The sequence below is a fragment of the Styela clava genome, chromosome 2 (genome assembly GCF_964204865.1).
Source record: "Styela clava chromosome 2, kaStyClav1.hap1.2, whole genome shotgun sequence".
In the NCBI taxonomy this organism is placed as follows: Eukaryota; Metazoa; Chordata; class Ascidiacea; order Stolidobranchia; family Styelidae; genus Styela; species Styela clava.
Genome location: NC_135251.1, coordinates 24,240,493 through 24,257,757, shown reverse-complemented (window position 1 = coordinate 24,257,757; position 17,265 = coordinate 24,240,493). Strand labels below are relative to the sequence as shown.

The window sequence follows — 17,265 nt, the reverse complement described above, 5'->3', positions numbered from 1 at the left end:
AAAATATTTGGTGTTGTAAGCTATCCACATTCGTAAATTTTAAAATAGTACCTTCATCTTATAACAAGGTATTGAGCTGGGAACAAAATGCTAATGTTGTGAACGGCGAATGATATCTGTCCTATAGGAGTAGAATGCTAATGCTAAGCTAATACTTTCGTTCATATTAATGTGTGTCTAGTATACAAAAATAGTTACATGCTGTTGAGTTACAGAGGGAAGTGTTAGAATTTGAGATGATTCTTCGTTAGAGCCAAGCATGATTTTTATGTTGAAAAATCGGAATTTCGACTTGCTCACAAAAGTTATACTTTGATTTTTTGGTGGCAGGTTTCCGGGAGGTGTTCTACTTGCTATGGGTTAGATCCCAACACAGTGAATTACCAATAATATTCCAATGAATTCGTGATCTGAAACAATCAATTGGATTTCACTGCTATTTTCCACAGTCTGTAAAGCTATTTTATTTCACAAAAGACTTCTTTGTTAATAAAAGTAAACACTGGATAAATGGTCTTGTTATATAGTGTATAAACCAATTCTCCAGTATAATATTGAGCGTTGTGACTTCACATTTAGACCGAGCGGTTTTGAAATCATTTCAATCAAATCCTCGCGAACAAAGGACATCACACATAAAGAATGGCGGCAAATATTGACTAGATGCTCGTGAACATCCGATTCTACTATCTTATGTATATTTACTCAAAGACGTGTAGTCGCTTTGTTGTGGTATACTGATCACTAAGTTGATGTAATTTATTCTACAGAACGTCGAAAATAGAGTTCCTCTATTTCATTTCACCAATCACAGATATTTAGGTGTGTCATGGGTGGGTCATATAGAAATGTCATAATTTAGATAAGATAATCGAACAGAAACTAATCGCCTGTCAGAATTAATTTCCGTTTAATGATTGTTGTGTTTACTTTTGCATAATTTCGTTTTGTTAAGTATGGTAAAGTGTTGGACATTGGTTAAATAGTTACATAGGCTTCGAAGCAGGGGCGAAATCCGTGAAAATTATATTTAACTTTAAGATACCATCTCTAATAATTGGCTTTCTAAAAAATGGCAAAAACTCAACCTTTTCTGTGTCATATGTCTCCAATTGAAGCAAAAATTTAGATTTCGTTCCAAGCGTCTTTGTTGTATACCTCAATCAAAATATATGTGTTTGAATCGTTTCAGACAACAAAGTTAGTTGCTGATGCATAATTTTTCAAATTATATGTCACTAAATGGAGATAGTAAAAAGAGAATTCTGCAAATATCATTAAAAATTTGCGATATTGAATATATTTTGCTGACTTTTTTTGTCATAGGTATTATTGAAATTATATGCTCATATGCTCTTCATATACGCGGCAAACACTCATCTGATTCTATTGCATTGCTCACCCAAAATAGAAATTTTGTCACATGTTCAAGAAATATATAATTTTACAAAGACAACCACAGAACTGAGTAAAAAAAGTGAAAGAGGAAGTAAAATTTCACAGCCTGTTACACAGTAATTTCAAACTATTTTGAAGCCTTACCATTGTTTGAATGTATAGAGAACGCATCAATTTATGTACATTATATCAGTCAATTGATAACACTTTTCATATTATTAGGCCGGAAATTACATGAAATTTGATGTAGCACTGCATTGACATACGCCGAAAATAATACAAAATGCAAGATGGAACGAGTCTTTACAGCGTAAAATAAATTCAACAGTTTCACATTTGCTGAGCTTTGACTTGGAAATTCAGAGTTTTTTTGTGACTGAAAGCCCATAAAAATACAATGTTTTTCAAGTACCATCTTATGATTGGAATGTCTGATATGTACATTACCTGAAGCAATATAGCAACAAAACCCGTGGTTTTTGATAAAAACCTATCAATAACGATGACCAAATACAATAATATTCAAAAACCAACCCCATTTTGAACAATGGCCCACATGCGGATGTTCTATCAATTCTTATGCTTTCAAATAATTCTCTCTGTTCATGTTGATTTGCGTTGCTCATAACTTTTGCAGGATTTACAACATTGAGATCCAAAATATGTATGGCCACATGTGCGATGATGTGGAACCAAATAACACCAAGTGAATTTATCGGAGCAGAATTCATCTATATACAAAAAAAAGAAGATTAAAATAAATATTTTTGCCGATTTTTTGCAACTAGTCGTTTGACTGTTTCATGCATTGCAAAAATGCGCGAATCCAAATCTTCACAGCGAAAATTCTGATAACGTTTAAAAATTTTCTATTCTTGTTTTTGTGGGAATTTCGTAAAATATAAAGCAAAAAAGTTCCCGCGGCCGCAGATTTGTGGGATTCTATTAAAAAAAACATGCTCGAATATAACATTTTTTAATCAATTTTAAGTTTTAAGGGCATATTACGCCCTGATCAAAGCTACTAAGTCTTACGTCAACTTTAAAGAAAAATGTCCGGGGTTACACTATTACTACGCTTAGCAATCAGTCAGATGAAAAGGAGAGAATACTTTTTTTTACCTTGGATGATATCAACGGGACAGTCATATGTATTGCATGTACGCGCTGCTGTCGGTTTGTTTCCTGCTGGACAATCTGCAGGTGATAAAAGACTGGTCCAACAAGTCACTCTTCTAAATTGTGTCCCTCCTCCACACGTAACAGAGCACTATAAATATTTAATATCAGTAATTAAGTATTGGTACACAGCGGTAAGTGATGTGAGTATGCTTCGGCAAAAAATAAATCGGTAAATGTTTTTTGTAACACACTTATATCATTTACTGTCCATTACAGTAAAATTTATTTATACATATACATATTACAGTACATCGTTATCAGTAATTAGTAATTTGATAAATCTTTCAACTCTCATTTTCGTTTCAAACTAGGTTTCAGAAAAGCAGCCACCACTAGGTGTAATACAATTGCGGTATTTTCAAAATAAAACATCATTTAGGTACCTTTTCCCAGTCATTAGCTATCCACTTTGGTCGCGTGTGTGGCGAATACTCCCTTGTATTGCTGGAGTTGCTTTTCAGGGTAATAGACGGCGAATCATTATTCGAGCTGGAAGTATTTAGGTTTTCAATTGAAGACGTCTTCGTACATGGAGCATTTGTACAAGTTCTCTTGGTGGAAATTCTCGGTTTTGGCTTATGTTTACATCTCTTTCTTTTTGCAGGTTTATATCCACCTCTTCTACTTTTTCTACTACATTGTACTTTTCTTCTTTGCCATCCCAAACCGCATGTTGTAGAACACTGCGAAAATAAAATATCATTAAATATATAACGCTTCTTCTTTAGGTTCCCAGCACTGTTTGAAAAACATTTTGATAAAATATTTATTTATTTAACGCGAATTTTAAAAATCAAATATAAACCACATGTAAACATATTACCTTTCCCCAAGCAGTGATCAGCCACTGATATTGTCGTCGACACTTCGCTAATCGGCATCCTCTTTTTGATTTCGGCTTTTTCTCTAATTCGCACTTATCATTATCCTTATATCCTGACTCGTCCGCGCAATATACGTTTCGTGTTCTCTGTCCTTTTCCACACGTTTTTGAGCACTGAATATTCACAATTAATTCATTACATTAGAACAAGTAATAAAAGTAATAGTAAATTCATATCTTTCAATAAACCTTCGTCCAACGGCCAGTTTTCCATTGAGATGAACATTCTTTTAAAAAGCAAGTCTTGCTTTTTTGCGGCCTGGGAACATTACACATGAGGTCGGAAATAATTTCTTGTCCTCTCGTTGTATTTTGGGCACAAACAACATCCCGTGCTCTCATCCCTAACCCACAAGAAGCATTGCACGAACGCCATCGTCGTTTGATCCATCTGATTAAAATAACAAAATAATTAAAACACGTTTTTGTGTTTAAAATAAATTACAAAATATTTTGAAACGTACTTAGCAGGACACGAGTTCATATTGCATGATTTGCTTTCAGTTATTGGCCTTGCTAGATGTTTACAATAAAAATCATCTGCTACCGGTATATCATTCTTCATGCATCTTGCAACACTTTGTTTCATACCTGAAACATTAATCCTTATTTTCATATATAATGTAATACACCTTTGTGAACTGGTTCAGATCTCAGAACATATGCATAAAATGTCAAAGTATCATCTCAAATTTTCAAAACACACAGTTTAATTTGAATTATTTTTCCTGAAAAATGCCTATTCAAAGTTTGCAATACCTCCTGCGCAAGATTTTGAGCAGTCTGAAATCTCCATTTGCCAACTGTAGGTGATATTTGGTTTCGTATCCTTTGTAAGTACTTCATAGGGCAATGCGTTGTCGATTTCATTTATGTAGTAAGAATACGAGATACCGGTATTTTTTCCCATATTGAAAAGGCCCTACGAAAAGTAAAACATTAGACGGAATAACTTCACGACCGAGGAGAGAGTATAATAATGGCCACATACCTCAATCACGATGGGTTGTGTTATAGTACCATCTGTAATCAATTCTTGTGGTTGCGAAAACTTTCGTTTGTAGTGCCATTTTACTCCAGCAAATCTTGTTTCTTTTTGCATGTCAATCTCCCAGTTCCCGTTTAAATAATACCTTATATGTAATATAGTTTAGTTATTGGCAGTTAGCAACAGCAATGAGCAAAATTAAGTTTATACAGTACCTGCTAGCATTGTGGGCATCCCTCACAGCAATATATGAGTGGGTACAACAAGTATTCTGCCGAATCCTTATGGTGCTTGCACCAATGGGCAATCTTGCAACGAAGTAGTATCCTGAGCCATAAAATGGGCATAAGTTACAAAAGAATTGCTTAAAAGCTATTGTTGCATTTAGAAAACAAACTCTTACCACCATCATGGACTTGACCTACGTGACTTCCGTTATAAAGTCGACATGTTTTATTTTTGCCGTTGCACACACCACAGACATCTGTTACTGCTTCGGAAAGAAGAACTCTGTCGCAACCTACATGCTAAAGACGTGCAGTGTGTAATATTTCTATGTGAATTATATACAGTTATAGCAATCGTTAAAAGGCCTAACCTCACACTTTCCAGCAACACAAACATCATTGGAATCGTTATCACAAGATGTTCCGTCTTTAACTTGAGCCGAAAGTCTGTCGAAAAATCCGAAACTTTCAGCTTCACATATTAATTCACATTTGTTGGATCCTGAATATAGTTTTCCAGAAGATTGCATTTTATACCTTACTACTTGGAATTTTAATTTGTAAATGACAATTCCTACCATGCTTCCAGTATTTTGTGTAAGGTATCCAATTGAAATACTGATGTCTGTATTGCTTTGAATTGAATTCGGCGCACTGCTGAGATCTGTAGTCAGCGACAGAAGGGGGGCAATTCTTAAAACATACAAATATACTCAAAAAGTTTTTGATGAGATAAGCAATGTAAAATGTTAAGACGCCAAATCGAGAGAGAAAATGGTAAGAAATAAGCAATGGATATCTTCTAAAACTGATTTTGAATAAAGAATATCAAGTCCAAACGCAATAAAAGAAAGCTATTGATTTATCTTACCCAGGTGTTACATAATCTATAAATTATATCTTCTCCTTCACAATGGCGGCCTCCGTACATAGGAGATGGATTGTTGCACTGACGATATTTGGTTGCGACACCTATTCCACATGACCTGCTACATTTCGACCATTCGCCATATTCTGACCAACCGCCGTTGACAACTAGTGGACCAGACGATCCGTACGGAACGCATTTTCCTCTTCGACACCACTGCAAAATTTATAAAAATATAGTACATTTGCTATATTTTATAATCATATATATTACAAGAGAATATATTACATAATTTTCTCCGCAAACAGTGCCTTCACTGGCTGGTACGTATTTTGTTTCGCAAGAACCATCACTTCTTTGGCACCACAGAGCTTTGCAAAGGTGATCCTAGGAATAATAAAATCGACAAACAACATATAGAAGGATAAACGAAGTGTATAAAACGTTATTATTTCAATAAAAATCGTATGAGATGAATTGCATTTGTGTGATTATTAATAACACGTCAGAATTAGGTAACTTTTATTTATGCGTATGTTTTATATTCCAGGGATGATGTTGAAAGTCTAGCCAATAGATTAAAATTGAGATTTTACAGAACTTCAGTTAAAGAAGATTTAAATATTAATGAAGGTAGTTGTAGAATACATTCTTGTTTTGTACATTGACAAGTCAACATCATCACAAGACTTAGTCAGCTTCCGAGGATACTAGGCAGAAGAATTATTAGGTTGGGAGGAATTTTCAAGAGTTTTGGCATTCCAAAAACAAGTGGGTCTAATTCATTCCTTGCCCAAATCCTTCATTGAGAGTATAGCCTACCGGTAGCTTTGATAAATTATTAAAAGTATGAGCACACCTTATCGCTTATATATCTGGAATCGCATAGTTTTCTATTTTTGCCAAACTGTAGATTACATTGATCATCAGCACTATACAATTGTCCAGGAAGTTCTCTCGGTAATCTAAAATGCAACTCCGGCGTTTTGTCTGGAACGTTGTTCAAACATTGAGACTGATTTGTCCTGCAACAAATTTAGATTTGTCAATTAATTAATTCGGTTTGTTATTGAACACGAAGTAGATCTATGAATAGTTTTGTTGTTATGTTGTTGTTGATATCGTAAATGTGATTATTTTAAATTTTAAAACGTTTCTTATTAGTACAAACAATCATTTGGCGATATAACAGAAAAATGCAAAAAAATAAGAAAAAGATCATGAATGCAAATGACTACCCTAACACATTTTAATTTTATACTCTTCTATACAAGTATATTTTTACATTATTATTTAGAATAAGAACAATATACTTGAGAAACTCTTCCATTGCTTTTCTGCTACATGAAGACCAAGTGAATACTCCGTTCAATGTGTTTATAATCGGAGACATAATTTGACCTCCACTTTTACTGCATGTGTTTCCCTGTCCATCATGTCTCATTCCCAAGCTAAAGTATTGGGAATGGGAAGTATAGCAATAGACACTTTTCAAGGAATTTCATTTTTCAATGACCTTTGTCAGTTATATATGCACCATATCTGGCTTAAACTTTTAATATTCACACATGATGAAATTCTTATGATTTTATATTGTATAAATACATTATTCTTTAGCCAGGTCTTGTCAAAACTAAAACTCATTTTCAGATGAAGGAAATGTTTTAGACAACTTACTAAAAGACATGGAAGCAAATGACTCCATCGCATGCGAGATTTGTGACTGGGTGCTGAGATCAAACAAACCGATTAATTGAATTACTATTTGAAATACTTATTGCTCTTGAATAGTTTTGATAAACCACCTACTAGATTGTCTCATTGACTTTTAACTCTGCGTTCTGCGCTCAGCTTGACTAGGTTTATTGTTTACATTGCGGTTGATATTACCTCACATAAATTTCAAGAACAGTTTCAAAGTCGGGAAATTACAAAGAGATTCCGATGAATGGGGTGTGGCTGTGAGTCAATGTCAAATAATTCCCGTATATACCTGTGTCCAGTTTCGTGAGCTACTGTGAAAGCTAATCCAAGTCCGGTGTCTTCGTTGATGGTGCAACTTCCACTCGAACTGCACATTCCACCAATCTCTGCGAGACCTAATACACAAACAAAGTGTTAACCAGACGATTAATACAAATGACGTGAAGATCACTAACCTAAGGTATCGCAAGGTTCATCTTTATCGACACAGATATTTATTCCAGTAAGTAAAATCGAATGATCTGGTGTTCTTCCAATTGGAGAGTTTGTTTTAGTTTGCCAACGACAAAAATTTTCTAAGGATTTTCCAGCTTTGTGACCGAGTTCAATTTCCTGAAAAAGCAAAAGGTTCAAGGATTGATCAGTGTGATCTTTGAAGAAACTTGTTACCGTTTAATTCTTGCATTGCGTGTTTCAACGTTGATACGCTGTTTTTGTCGACGTATATGGAATATATATGTTATATAGATCGGAAATTCTTTCCTATTTTTGTTTAAAACATCATTCTGCGCAGTGTTGAAGTGTATAATTCTATATCATTGTGATATTGCTAATAGAAAATATTTTAAGAAAACCTTGTCGTCGTCCAACAACGTTAGGCCGATCAAGACGATTTCAATATCGGTATCAAGTGTCCCATCTCGGAATAATGCGCTCACCTAAAATTATAAGGATATAAAAACACACAGAACATATAGTTCATTGATGACTTAGTTCATAAAATGGGCTCGCATTGGAAAGCGTTTGAATTACTTATTTCTTTATGATCATAAATAATAGTTCAATATATGATATGAATACATTATACGGACCAATTGAACTTTTCCAATTTAGGTCATAGACTTTTCCCCAACAGTGCTTTCTCAAATTTTATATATTCCCACTCGTGAAACTGAGTAGTGATTCAGCTGCATACAACTACCTATTTTATGCACTAGCTTAACAAAGAGTTTGTTAACAACTGAATCGATAAATGCTAGAGACAAAGCCTTCTTGCACAAATATCTACTGCAAAACTGGCTATTACTGTAAAAACACTTACCATGTTCATTACGGTCAAAATGTAGGTAGCGACATCGACGTGATCAGTTTTATGTTTTTCAATTAATTCACGATCAGCAACAACTAAAGTTTCAACAAACTTTCGTCGGCGTTTTGTTACCACAGAGATATCACGCTTAGAACGATCTTGGATATTATTATCATCCTCAGTTTTAAAAGATGCATCGTTCGACGTTTCATCTTTGGACAATACAGAAGTTTCCTCTGGTCGAATTAAAAATGAACCATCAGACATATATCCAATATCATTATCGTCTTGATTTAGCACCGGTGTCGGATCTACAAAAACCGTATACATGTTAAATATGTGGCAATATTTTGTTTTGGGTAAGCTGTTGAATATTTCACCAATTAATATTATATCCGAAAATATTCTCAATTGGCGAAAATAGTAAAATCACTTACGCCATTTCTTATTCCCACAATAATGAGTATCACTATTCTTCAAATGTCTTCTTTTATAAATGATATGAGGATGTTGAGGTTGCGAAAAGTTATGATGGATTTCAGGAGGAATTGGTTCAATTAGAAAATCATCTTCTTCTGTTCTTAGTAGCCCCGACTACGATAGATTGCAATATAACACAACAAGTTTAATCTCGAATTGAATTAAAAATTAGTTAAACATTTTTGTCATCATTTAACATATATTTAAGTTTACATATAACCACGGTTCGTTGCTTTATTCAGAATATTTTCCAACACAACAGTACGCGTTTTGTCAGATTTTCGCTCTCCTAAAGTTGAACATCAGATGAATGATTTTTATTATTTTTCGTGCATTAATCGACCGCAACCTTGTTTTCAGTTCATCAATTAAATATGTATAAAGATTTTTCCGATCAATAATATTTTAGTCAGTTATTTTAAATTCATTGTGCTTATAAAGTACGTAATTAAAATAATTTCAAGCACGGTTCATTTACTATTCATCCGACATGACTTTTAGTGTTTTGAGAGAAAATTAAGAATACTATTTTTGATAAAGGTATGTATTATATATATGCCTATATTATTTATTCACCCTTTATAAAAATATTATGGGGGAAAATTTTGATATAACTTTCAATAAAATTTTTGTCATAAATATATTATGTCTAACATAAAAAGTAAGCTGGTGAGGCCTAAAGTAAATGTTAGAAAGTAAAAGTTAAATTTTATTTTATTGAAAATTTTTTGACATATGCATATTCCTTGACGTGATAAATTTTATGCATGCATAGTACTTACCATTCCGTTGCATAAACTAATTGCAACACCACTATTTTCGTGAGACACCATATGTCCACTAAAATGACAGTCTAATTCCGTGTTCGTTTCGATTTTTTCAATTAATTTTCCAGTTTTTTGATCCCTCTGGATTTTTTTCACATAGAATTTAGGATCCAGAAATATTTTGTTGGGCACAACTCCAATATGAAAATCTTTGTTATGTGCAGATATTTTATAAAATAAAGGAATCTCAGAAGTTATGTTGGAATGAACGCTTCTTCGTAATCGTCTGTGGTGAAGTAAATCATGTGTGACATGGTTTCCCAAAACATCCACAACCTCTGGAACTGCGATTTCGAAATCTGAAAAGGAAGATTGCAGTCTTATGTGTCCCCAGCAGTCAGCAATTATTAAGACAAAGATTGTAAGATGTATTTTACTAGTTGGAAACAAAGAACTTATAAAGTCACAAGACTAGGCTATTAAACGCGATTCATGTTGTATCCATACTTGGAAACAGTACAAATGTAATTTTATGTCTCATCAACACTATAATCATATATGTCGCCTTCAGTAATCAGTTTATACCGTTTGATGTTCAATATTATTATAAACCACAAGTTTTAATTGTATAGCATGTTCGCGTGGTATAATGGATACCGACAATGCTTAATCGACACAAGTTCGCTATACTTTGGCCTTTGGGTACGAAAGTTAAATTCAAGGTGTAATTATCAAATTAATAATAGCAAGCAGGATAATTGATAGTGTTTTGAAGATATACCTGTTAATTTGCAAATTGAATATATCAATTACAAAGTGTAACTGAAGGGTGCACACGTGTATGTATATAACTAACCCCAACTTCGTATTTAAATGTTTGAATGAAAGGGATACTTTTCCGAGTTTGTCTCATGCGTACTCAATATAAAGGTGAAAAATTTTGTTTTCTCGCTAAACAGTCGAGGCCAAAAGTTTAAAGCACAAAACCCGATTCATAAACATGCAATTTATATTTCTTTCAGAAGATTCCAGACGGTTGGAGGCAATGTATACGCGGAATTTACACATGTTTCCCTGATAGTACAGCTTTTGACATACTATTTGACAAGACTTGTCGCGTGTTATGTCACAGTATTCAAAATAAACCGCCGGTTATAAGTGTATGTAGAGTATACCTATCAAAACCTCGAACTGTATTAATGTAAATCAAGTTGAAATATTTTTGTCACATCGGATTTGAAATCAATGTCATAGAAATTACACTCCTATCGAATCAAATCCACGTTATAGCTAACAAAGTCATGTACATGCTTTCGCCAAAATTACACCATTTTTGGCTGGTTTGTTCAATCAATTTTCCAGTTAAACTGTGTGTAAGCATATAGCAGATTGTAAATAATTACGGAAAACATTATTTAACCGCCATTCCTAAAACATTGTATTCATCGGAAGTCGGAACTGTGAATGCTATTCGAAGAGGTAATAAACCATGCGAGAACTAATTTGAAATCATTCAATACCTTTTAAATGAGACTGCGTCTTGCGTATCACGTTATGTAGAGCGTGGTGTTCTGGTGTGTAATGAAGTTTCTTGTTGTTGACTCGTCCAAATGCCTAATAAAATAAATTGAAGGTTAGACAGGATGGCATGCTTTTATACAATCACTGATAAAATTAATTTTCAAAATATGGCAAAAATATAGAATTGCATTTGTTAGCGAAAATTGAAAAAAAATTAGTAAAAAAATATTAATGTTTCCTTATTTGCGTAAATCATCGCCGTTTTACTCTACTGTAATAAAAGTAAACACTTCATTTCAACACTTTCATGCAAGTTGAATGTGAATTGTGGCAATTTAAATCAAATTTAATAAGCCGGCATATTAGCAACTGCAGTTACCGCATCAGCAGGATCTTGTCAACGAAATGTACCGCAAACCCCGCGGGATAGTAAGGTCTCATCTATATCCCTGTTGTGCCTGATATTCATATGGCAGAGCAAAAGCAAAATAAACGAAGGTAGAAATAAAAAACGCGTTATTTATAACATCACAAGCATTGGAGTATGTCTCAGTCTTTGTCGAATTACGCTTATGATGTGGGATGGATTGAATCAAAATTAGGTTGGTCATTTTGGTTAATTTATCCAATTACGTTTGTCGTACACAGATTGTATACACAGCACAATTCCAATCTTAATCTTTTATTCATCTTAAGGCATTTTAGCTCCGCTTCTACAAGCGTGAGAAGTCAGTTTTGGACTGGACCAAAACAATCTCTATGAATATAGAGTGCGAGTGTGGCGCATTACTAATACCGGGGTTCACTTAAATGGATTCTCTTCCCAAAGTGTTGTTTCCCTAACGTCTAAAACGGCCGAGCCTATTTCGGGACAAAAATGCGAAAGACGTCATAAAATACAGCTTCAGAATAATGGTAATTTACATACCGATAAATTATGGATTGAAGAGACTTCACCATATTTTCAACAGCAAAAGGAGGGAATTCTTTTTCTGCTGAATAGGATTTGTGGTATGTGCAATTTGCAATATTGGAATTTCTATATTACTAAAGCGAATATATTAATGAGATTTATATTAAAACCAATACGGCTAGTCGGTTATGAGTCACAGTCTGGATAAAGCAACAAATACTGGCAAAATAATTCGTAAAATCTCGTCTTTTGTGTTTATTTAAATGTCTATTGTAGTTCATAATTGGCGTGGAACGTGCTTGAAAGCAATCCATATCAACGAATCGTTAAATAAAAATTCCATTATTGTCTATGTATAAAATAATATTGTAAGCTTTAAAACAAGATTGACTGTAAACAAAATATTTAAAAGGAATTTTGGTTCGTACAGCCAGATATTTCCGCATTCGTCGCATTTTTCAATCTCATCAATATTTCATGGTAAAATGAGGGTTTCGATATTCTTAGCTATATGTTCCCAGACACACTATAGATAACGTAATGCCGAAATTTAAAATCTGGACGTACTTGACGGTTCAATTTTTTTTGTAACAAGATAGTATTGTCAATTTAGGTATAATCATGAGAAACAACGCAATTGGCCGAAATGAATAGATTAGAAATTTTACGCCATTTTCAAAACTTTCGACATAAACGACATGTACAATCGGCTGAACTTTTAACTGAAGTTTTTCACTCGTCTAACATTTTTCACTTTGTGCGCGAATGGTTAGTAAAACCGCTGATCCTTCCATGTAGAAAATGGTAATAAGTGGCGTAGATATTTCCATATACTTTACACGGAGTCGTAGCGGTGTATTACGGATGGACGGAGTTCGTGTAATGACTGAGCCGTCTTGTCTATTTCATCGACGAAACTACAGCAATCAATCACAAATTATATATTTTTCTGTTTACAACTATATGAATTTCCAGAATTACACAACGTTACAACAAAGTAGAAGCACACTAACCTGGCATTGAAAAAGACAGAAAACCACCAATGTGTAAATATCTCCAATACGACGAAAAGACAACATATCCTTCATTATATCCAATAAGAATTTATCAAAGTTGATAAGGTGTCTTGATTCCAATTATATCACCTACCAGTTTCATTCATTGCAACGTAACAAACAAATATTTCCTATTTAACTATTCTGTAATATCGAAAATCTACAATCTCGTATATTTCTACATACAGAAAATGTGCCAAGGAAATTTTAACCCTCAGTTTCACGCCGAATACATTATAGACATAATTTATTTTGAATACCCTGTGACGTACACACATCAAGCTAAATTATTTTCAATTACTTATACTGTTCCGTGCAGACTCAATGACCGTGGTTATCATCCTTATGAACCTAACGCCCTTGCAGAAGTAAAAAGTCTCATTCTTTTTAAAGCACTTTCTACAAAGTTGGTTTAATAAGCGGCTTCCAACATCCACACTCTCCTAAATTGAAATGTAAACCACTTTAACGACGCTGCTCGCGACAACCATCGCGTTGAAAGTGTTGCTCAGCGGGAGGTTGTGTATTCCCGAATGAATTTTAATGTGGTGTAAGAATGAACCTTTTTGAATCAAAATATTGCTTCTCTCGATAGTTTGACGATACGAAACTGTTTTTCTCAATCGGATATGGGCAATAGATGAATTAGAAATGTAAACACAGATTTTATGTAGGCCATAACTGGAAACACATACTCATATTTAATAACGAGCACATATTTGAATAACGAGCGTATATGTTAGTGGAATTAGAATTCCATAAATATATTATATGTTTATCAGATATGAAATATATTTGTTCTACAATGCATATTAGGATATGACGATAAAAAAATTCTCAGACTTTCAGAAGCTGATATAGCTTGAAGTTCAAGATAAATGTTACCGCAAGAATTTTTGTTGCTCCCACAAACATTTTTATACTTTGATATGATTTTTGTAGCCATTGTAATGTCAGTCGTATGCGCAATTTGATTCGAATTTAACTTAAGTACGGGATTAATATATCATATTACAACTTTAACTATGCTCTTGCCCTTTGCGTTTATGATTTGCAGTCAAAGTACACTATTATTAAAGACATACCTATAATCAAATATAATTCCCAAGCACTGCCCACAATGAAAACAAAAATTACACTAGAGCGTAGAGATGATAAATTAAGCATTTGGTAAAATTCTGCATAGAGGTGCCTACATGGTGACGTCAGTGACGTATCTAGGGTATGGCAGTCATGGCTCTTGTCATTACTGCCGTTCGGATGGGGGAGCAAAAGGTTTGTTAGTGTGTAGGAAATGTTTCAACAAAATAATTTTAATTGGAAACAATTGAAACTTGTATTTTTACTCAAATAATAGAAAGTGTCACAATTCAACAACAGTCGTTAAAAAATGTCAATCAACGTTCAAGGGGGCGCATTTTCAAACTTTGCTATTGGCGAGATTTTACGTATAGATACGCCACTGTATGGCGTTACCTTTTTCATAGCAGTGGATACGAAAGTTGGACTCAAAATGTTGTTAGCGTACGATAACGTTATTGAATAAAAGAAAAGAGTATAAAAGCTTTTCTGCGATAATTTTTTTTTTTCATTTTACATCAAATCCGACCATAGGGATTAACGAATTACGTATGTATTGTTGCGTATAGGTAGGTTAAACCGACCGGAATGACCAAGAGCGTTTCTGAATTCTACTACTTTTGATTGACGTTAATATATTTGAACAAACTGAAATGCATTGAAGATATTCAGTAAACATTCCCAAATGTTTGCGAACGTGTGTGAACAATGAATGGAATTAATACATATTTGCTGCATATCGGAAGAATGCATTGTCTAATTTAGACCATGTTTGCAGTTCAAATTAGGAAACGGCTCTACAGGAATTTAGAATTTTAAAAAATAAAATCTTTCAAAATTCTCCAAAAAGATATTCAATCCAATAGATCGCCAAAAACGGCCGTTTTCTGTTAGCAAATTATTGAATTACACTGGTGGTGAGTATATGGCCATTGATGAATGATGATATGGGAACAAACTGGGTTGAAGCAAATTCTGAGAAAGCAAAGATTATTGGTTTTAATATCACAAAAATTGAGTCCGCAGACGACGTCCATTGAACGTATTAAAGCTTTCAGTGAAGTCGGGCTTCCAGAGACTGCTATAGGTCTTGAAGTGCCATTGCCATTGTACGAATCAAATGACCGCGAAAAGAGACAGAAACTATTTCACCCGTGAAATGACATTAACCTCGATGATTTTAGAACTAAAATGAAACGGTGGACTTGCTCGCAAAGTTGACTTATCAAAGATCAAACCAAGAATCTCACATAATGTCGACATAAATATTCACGCATATAATCTGATAGCAAGCATTTTGTGCAGGTTAGCAAGAAGTCCAAGTAATTCAAGAAAAAAATTAAAATTAATCATTTTATAACAATGCGATGTTTGTTCATATGAATATATGTTCTCCCTATAATTGCTTCCATAAAATGTCAGCATTAATTTCATCAAATTAGCTTTTCGATTTTTGATTATCAAATGGTATTATTAAATTGTAAAATGTCATGTATAATCTATATTAAAATATCTGGGACATACACAGTGTATTGTATCGCTAATTCGGCATCGTCATAAACACTAAGACTCATAAACTTTCATGGCTCTTTGTGAAAATGCCAAAAACATAAATTTTTTGTTATGTCACGTGACGTGCATTTGAACCACTACGCTTTCGTGGCCACGCCAACTCGAGAGCGCCACATTTGTTTCGATATATAAACAGCAAGAAAAATGAGGTAACGATTGTAAAAGATCCTTAGAGTCGGCGGGAATCTTTGTTTCGAATCGGGGTTCGGCTGAGCTTGGGCCTAGTTCGGATATAAGATCAGCATTCGAACATTTGATTCAAAATGTCGTTTTTATGGTGATAATTTCTATATGATAAATGTCCACACTTTTCACCAAGTTATCATACCTGCAGTGAGAAGGTTCAATAGGTCTTGGTGGTCTCTCGGTGGTCCAAATTTGACACATAAAGTTTGCATAAGGCAATCAGTATTTTACCAGATTAGAATATTTTTTATTTTGTTTCAGACTTTGAATTAAATAAAAAAGAAAGTATAACAAAATATCTCGACATACATCCTAAAAGCATGTTTAGTGTCTGAAATTTGTCCATTTAATCGCAATTAGTATAGTTTTTAGTTTTCACCAAATTCTAAATTGTATTTGAAAAAAGCGATTTAATGCATTCTTAGTAACGAAGATAGTAACAGGATTTCGTTAATCTATTTTTGTTTAAAACCGGAACAATTTCGACTCGGCTGATCAGAAGTTTTTTGGCACAAATCCATCATTCCTAAACATGCAGCTGATTGATGGGATCCAATTTTACGATGGTTTGGCGCCTGTTTATTTTCGGAACTCTCATGTTTCGTCCGACAAAAATATCGGGTATATCTAAAGTAGTTTTGGAAATCGGACCACAATCGACTCTATTATCGACCGCGGCTAAATACGATCATTATCGACTCCATGCCATTGTTTTTAAAATTACGTCACGTCGTCGGGCGGTTTGATCCTCGCACTCGCAACGCATAGGGTAGATTTATCAGAGAGTCATATACGAACCATAATAGGCCGATGCGAGTTAATGCACAGTTAAGCATGACGCGCGTGGCAAATTTTGTTTTGGTGAAAATATCAATATTTTCGTATCATGATGTAACTACAAATTGTAACTTAATCTGTACGAGGTGTTTAACATGAAATTTACTCCATAAAATATACAGTAAACCAAACTGTCATCGTTTGTGACATAAGTTATGAAAATGTTAATGTTATTTTTGCAAATCGAATATTTATGTTAACATTTAATTAGGGGGTAGGATAATACACAAAGGTGAATATAAAATATTTATGGTTACTTTAATCGCTTTTCACGCTTTTCGCAATTGAATTTTTC

At 33.9% G+C, this 17,265-nt stretch overlaps 1 protein-coding gene across 2 annotated transcripts; it reads right to left on the bottom strand.

The window, feature by feature from the left end:
- Window positions 1-1,414: 1,414 nt before the first annotated feature.
- LOC120336764 (A disintegrin and metalloproteinase with thrombospondin motifs 18-like) lies at window positions 1,415-13,475 on the bottom strand. 2 transcript variants are annotated; one of them, XM_039404522.2, is made up of 24 exons: window positions 13,254-13,475; window positions 11,327-11,420; window positions 9,822-10,165; window positions 8,997-9,153; window positions 8,572-8,870; window positions 8,105-8,188; window positions 7,706-7,862; window positions 7,540-7,645; window positions 6,860-6,997; window positions 6,406-6,571; window positions 5,835-5,933; window positions 5,550-5,762; window positions 5,257-5,371; window positions 5,050-5,180; window positions 4,855-4,978; window positions 4,667-4,778; window positions 4,455-4,596; window positions 4,223-4,385; window positions 3,928-4,054; window positions 3,653-3,854; window positions 3,404-3,577; window positions 2,964-3,263; window positions 2,521-2,668; window positions 1,415-2,129 (listed from the first exon to the last, which is right to left on the bottom strand). In XM_039404522.2, the coding sequence occupies exons 1-24, from the start codon at window positions 13,326-13,328 to the stop codon at window positions 2,002-2,004; spliced, it is 3,798 nt and encodes a 1,265-aa protein (XP_039260456.2). In that variant the 5' UTR covers window positions 13,329-13,475; the 3' UTR covers window positions 1,415-2,001. The 2 variants fall into 2 exon arrangements, with proteins under 2 accessions (XP_039260456.2, XP_039260457.2); XM_039404523.2 differs by lacking the exon at window positions 6,860-6,997.
- Between the last annotated feature and the right edge of the window lie 3,790 nt (window positions 13,476-17,265).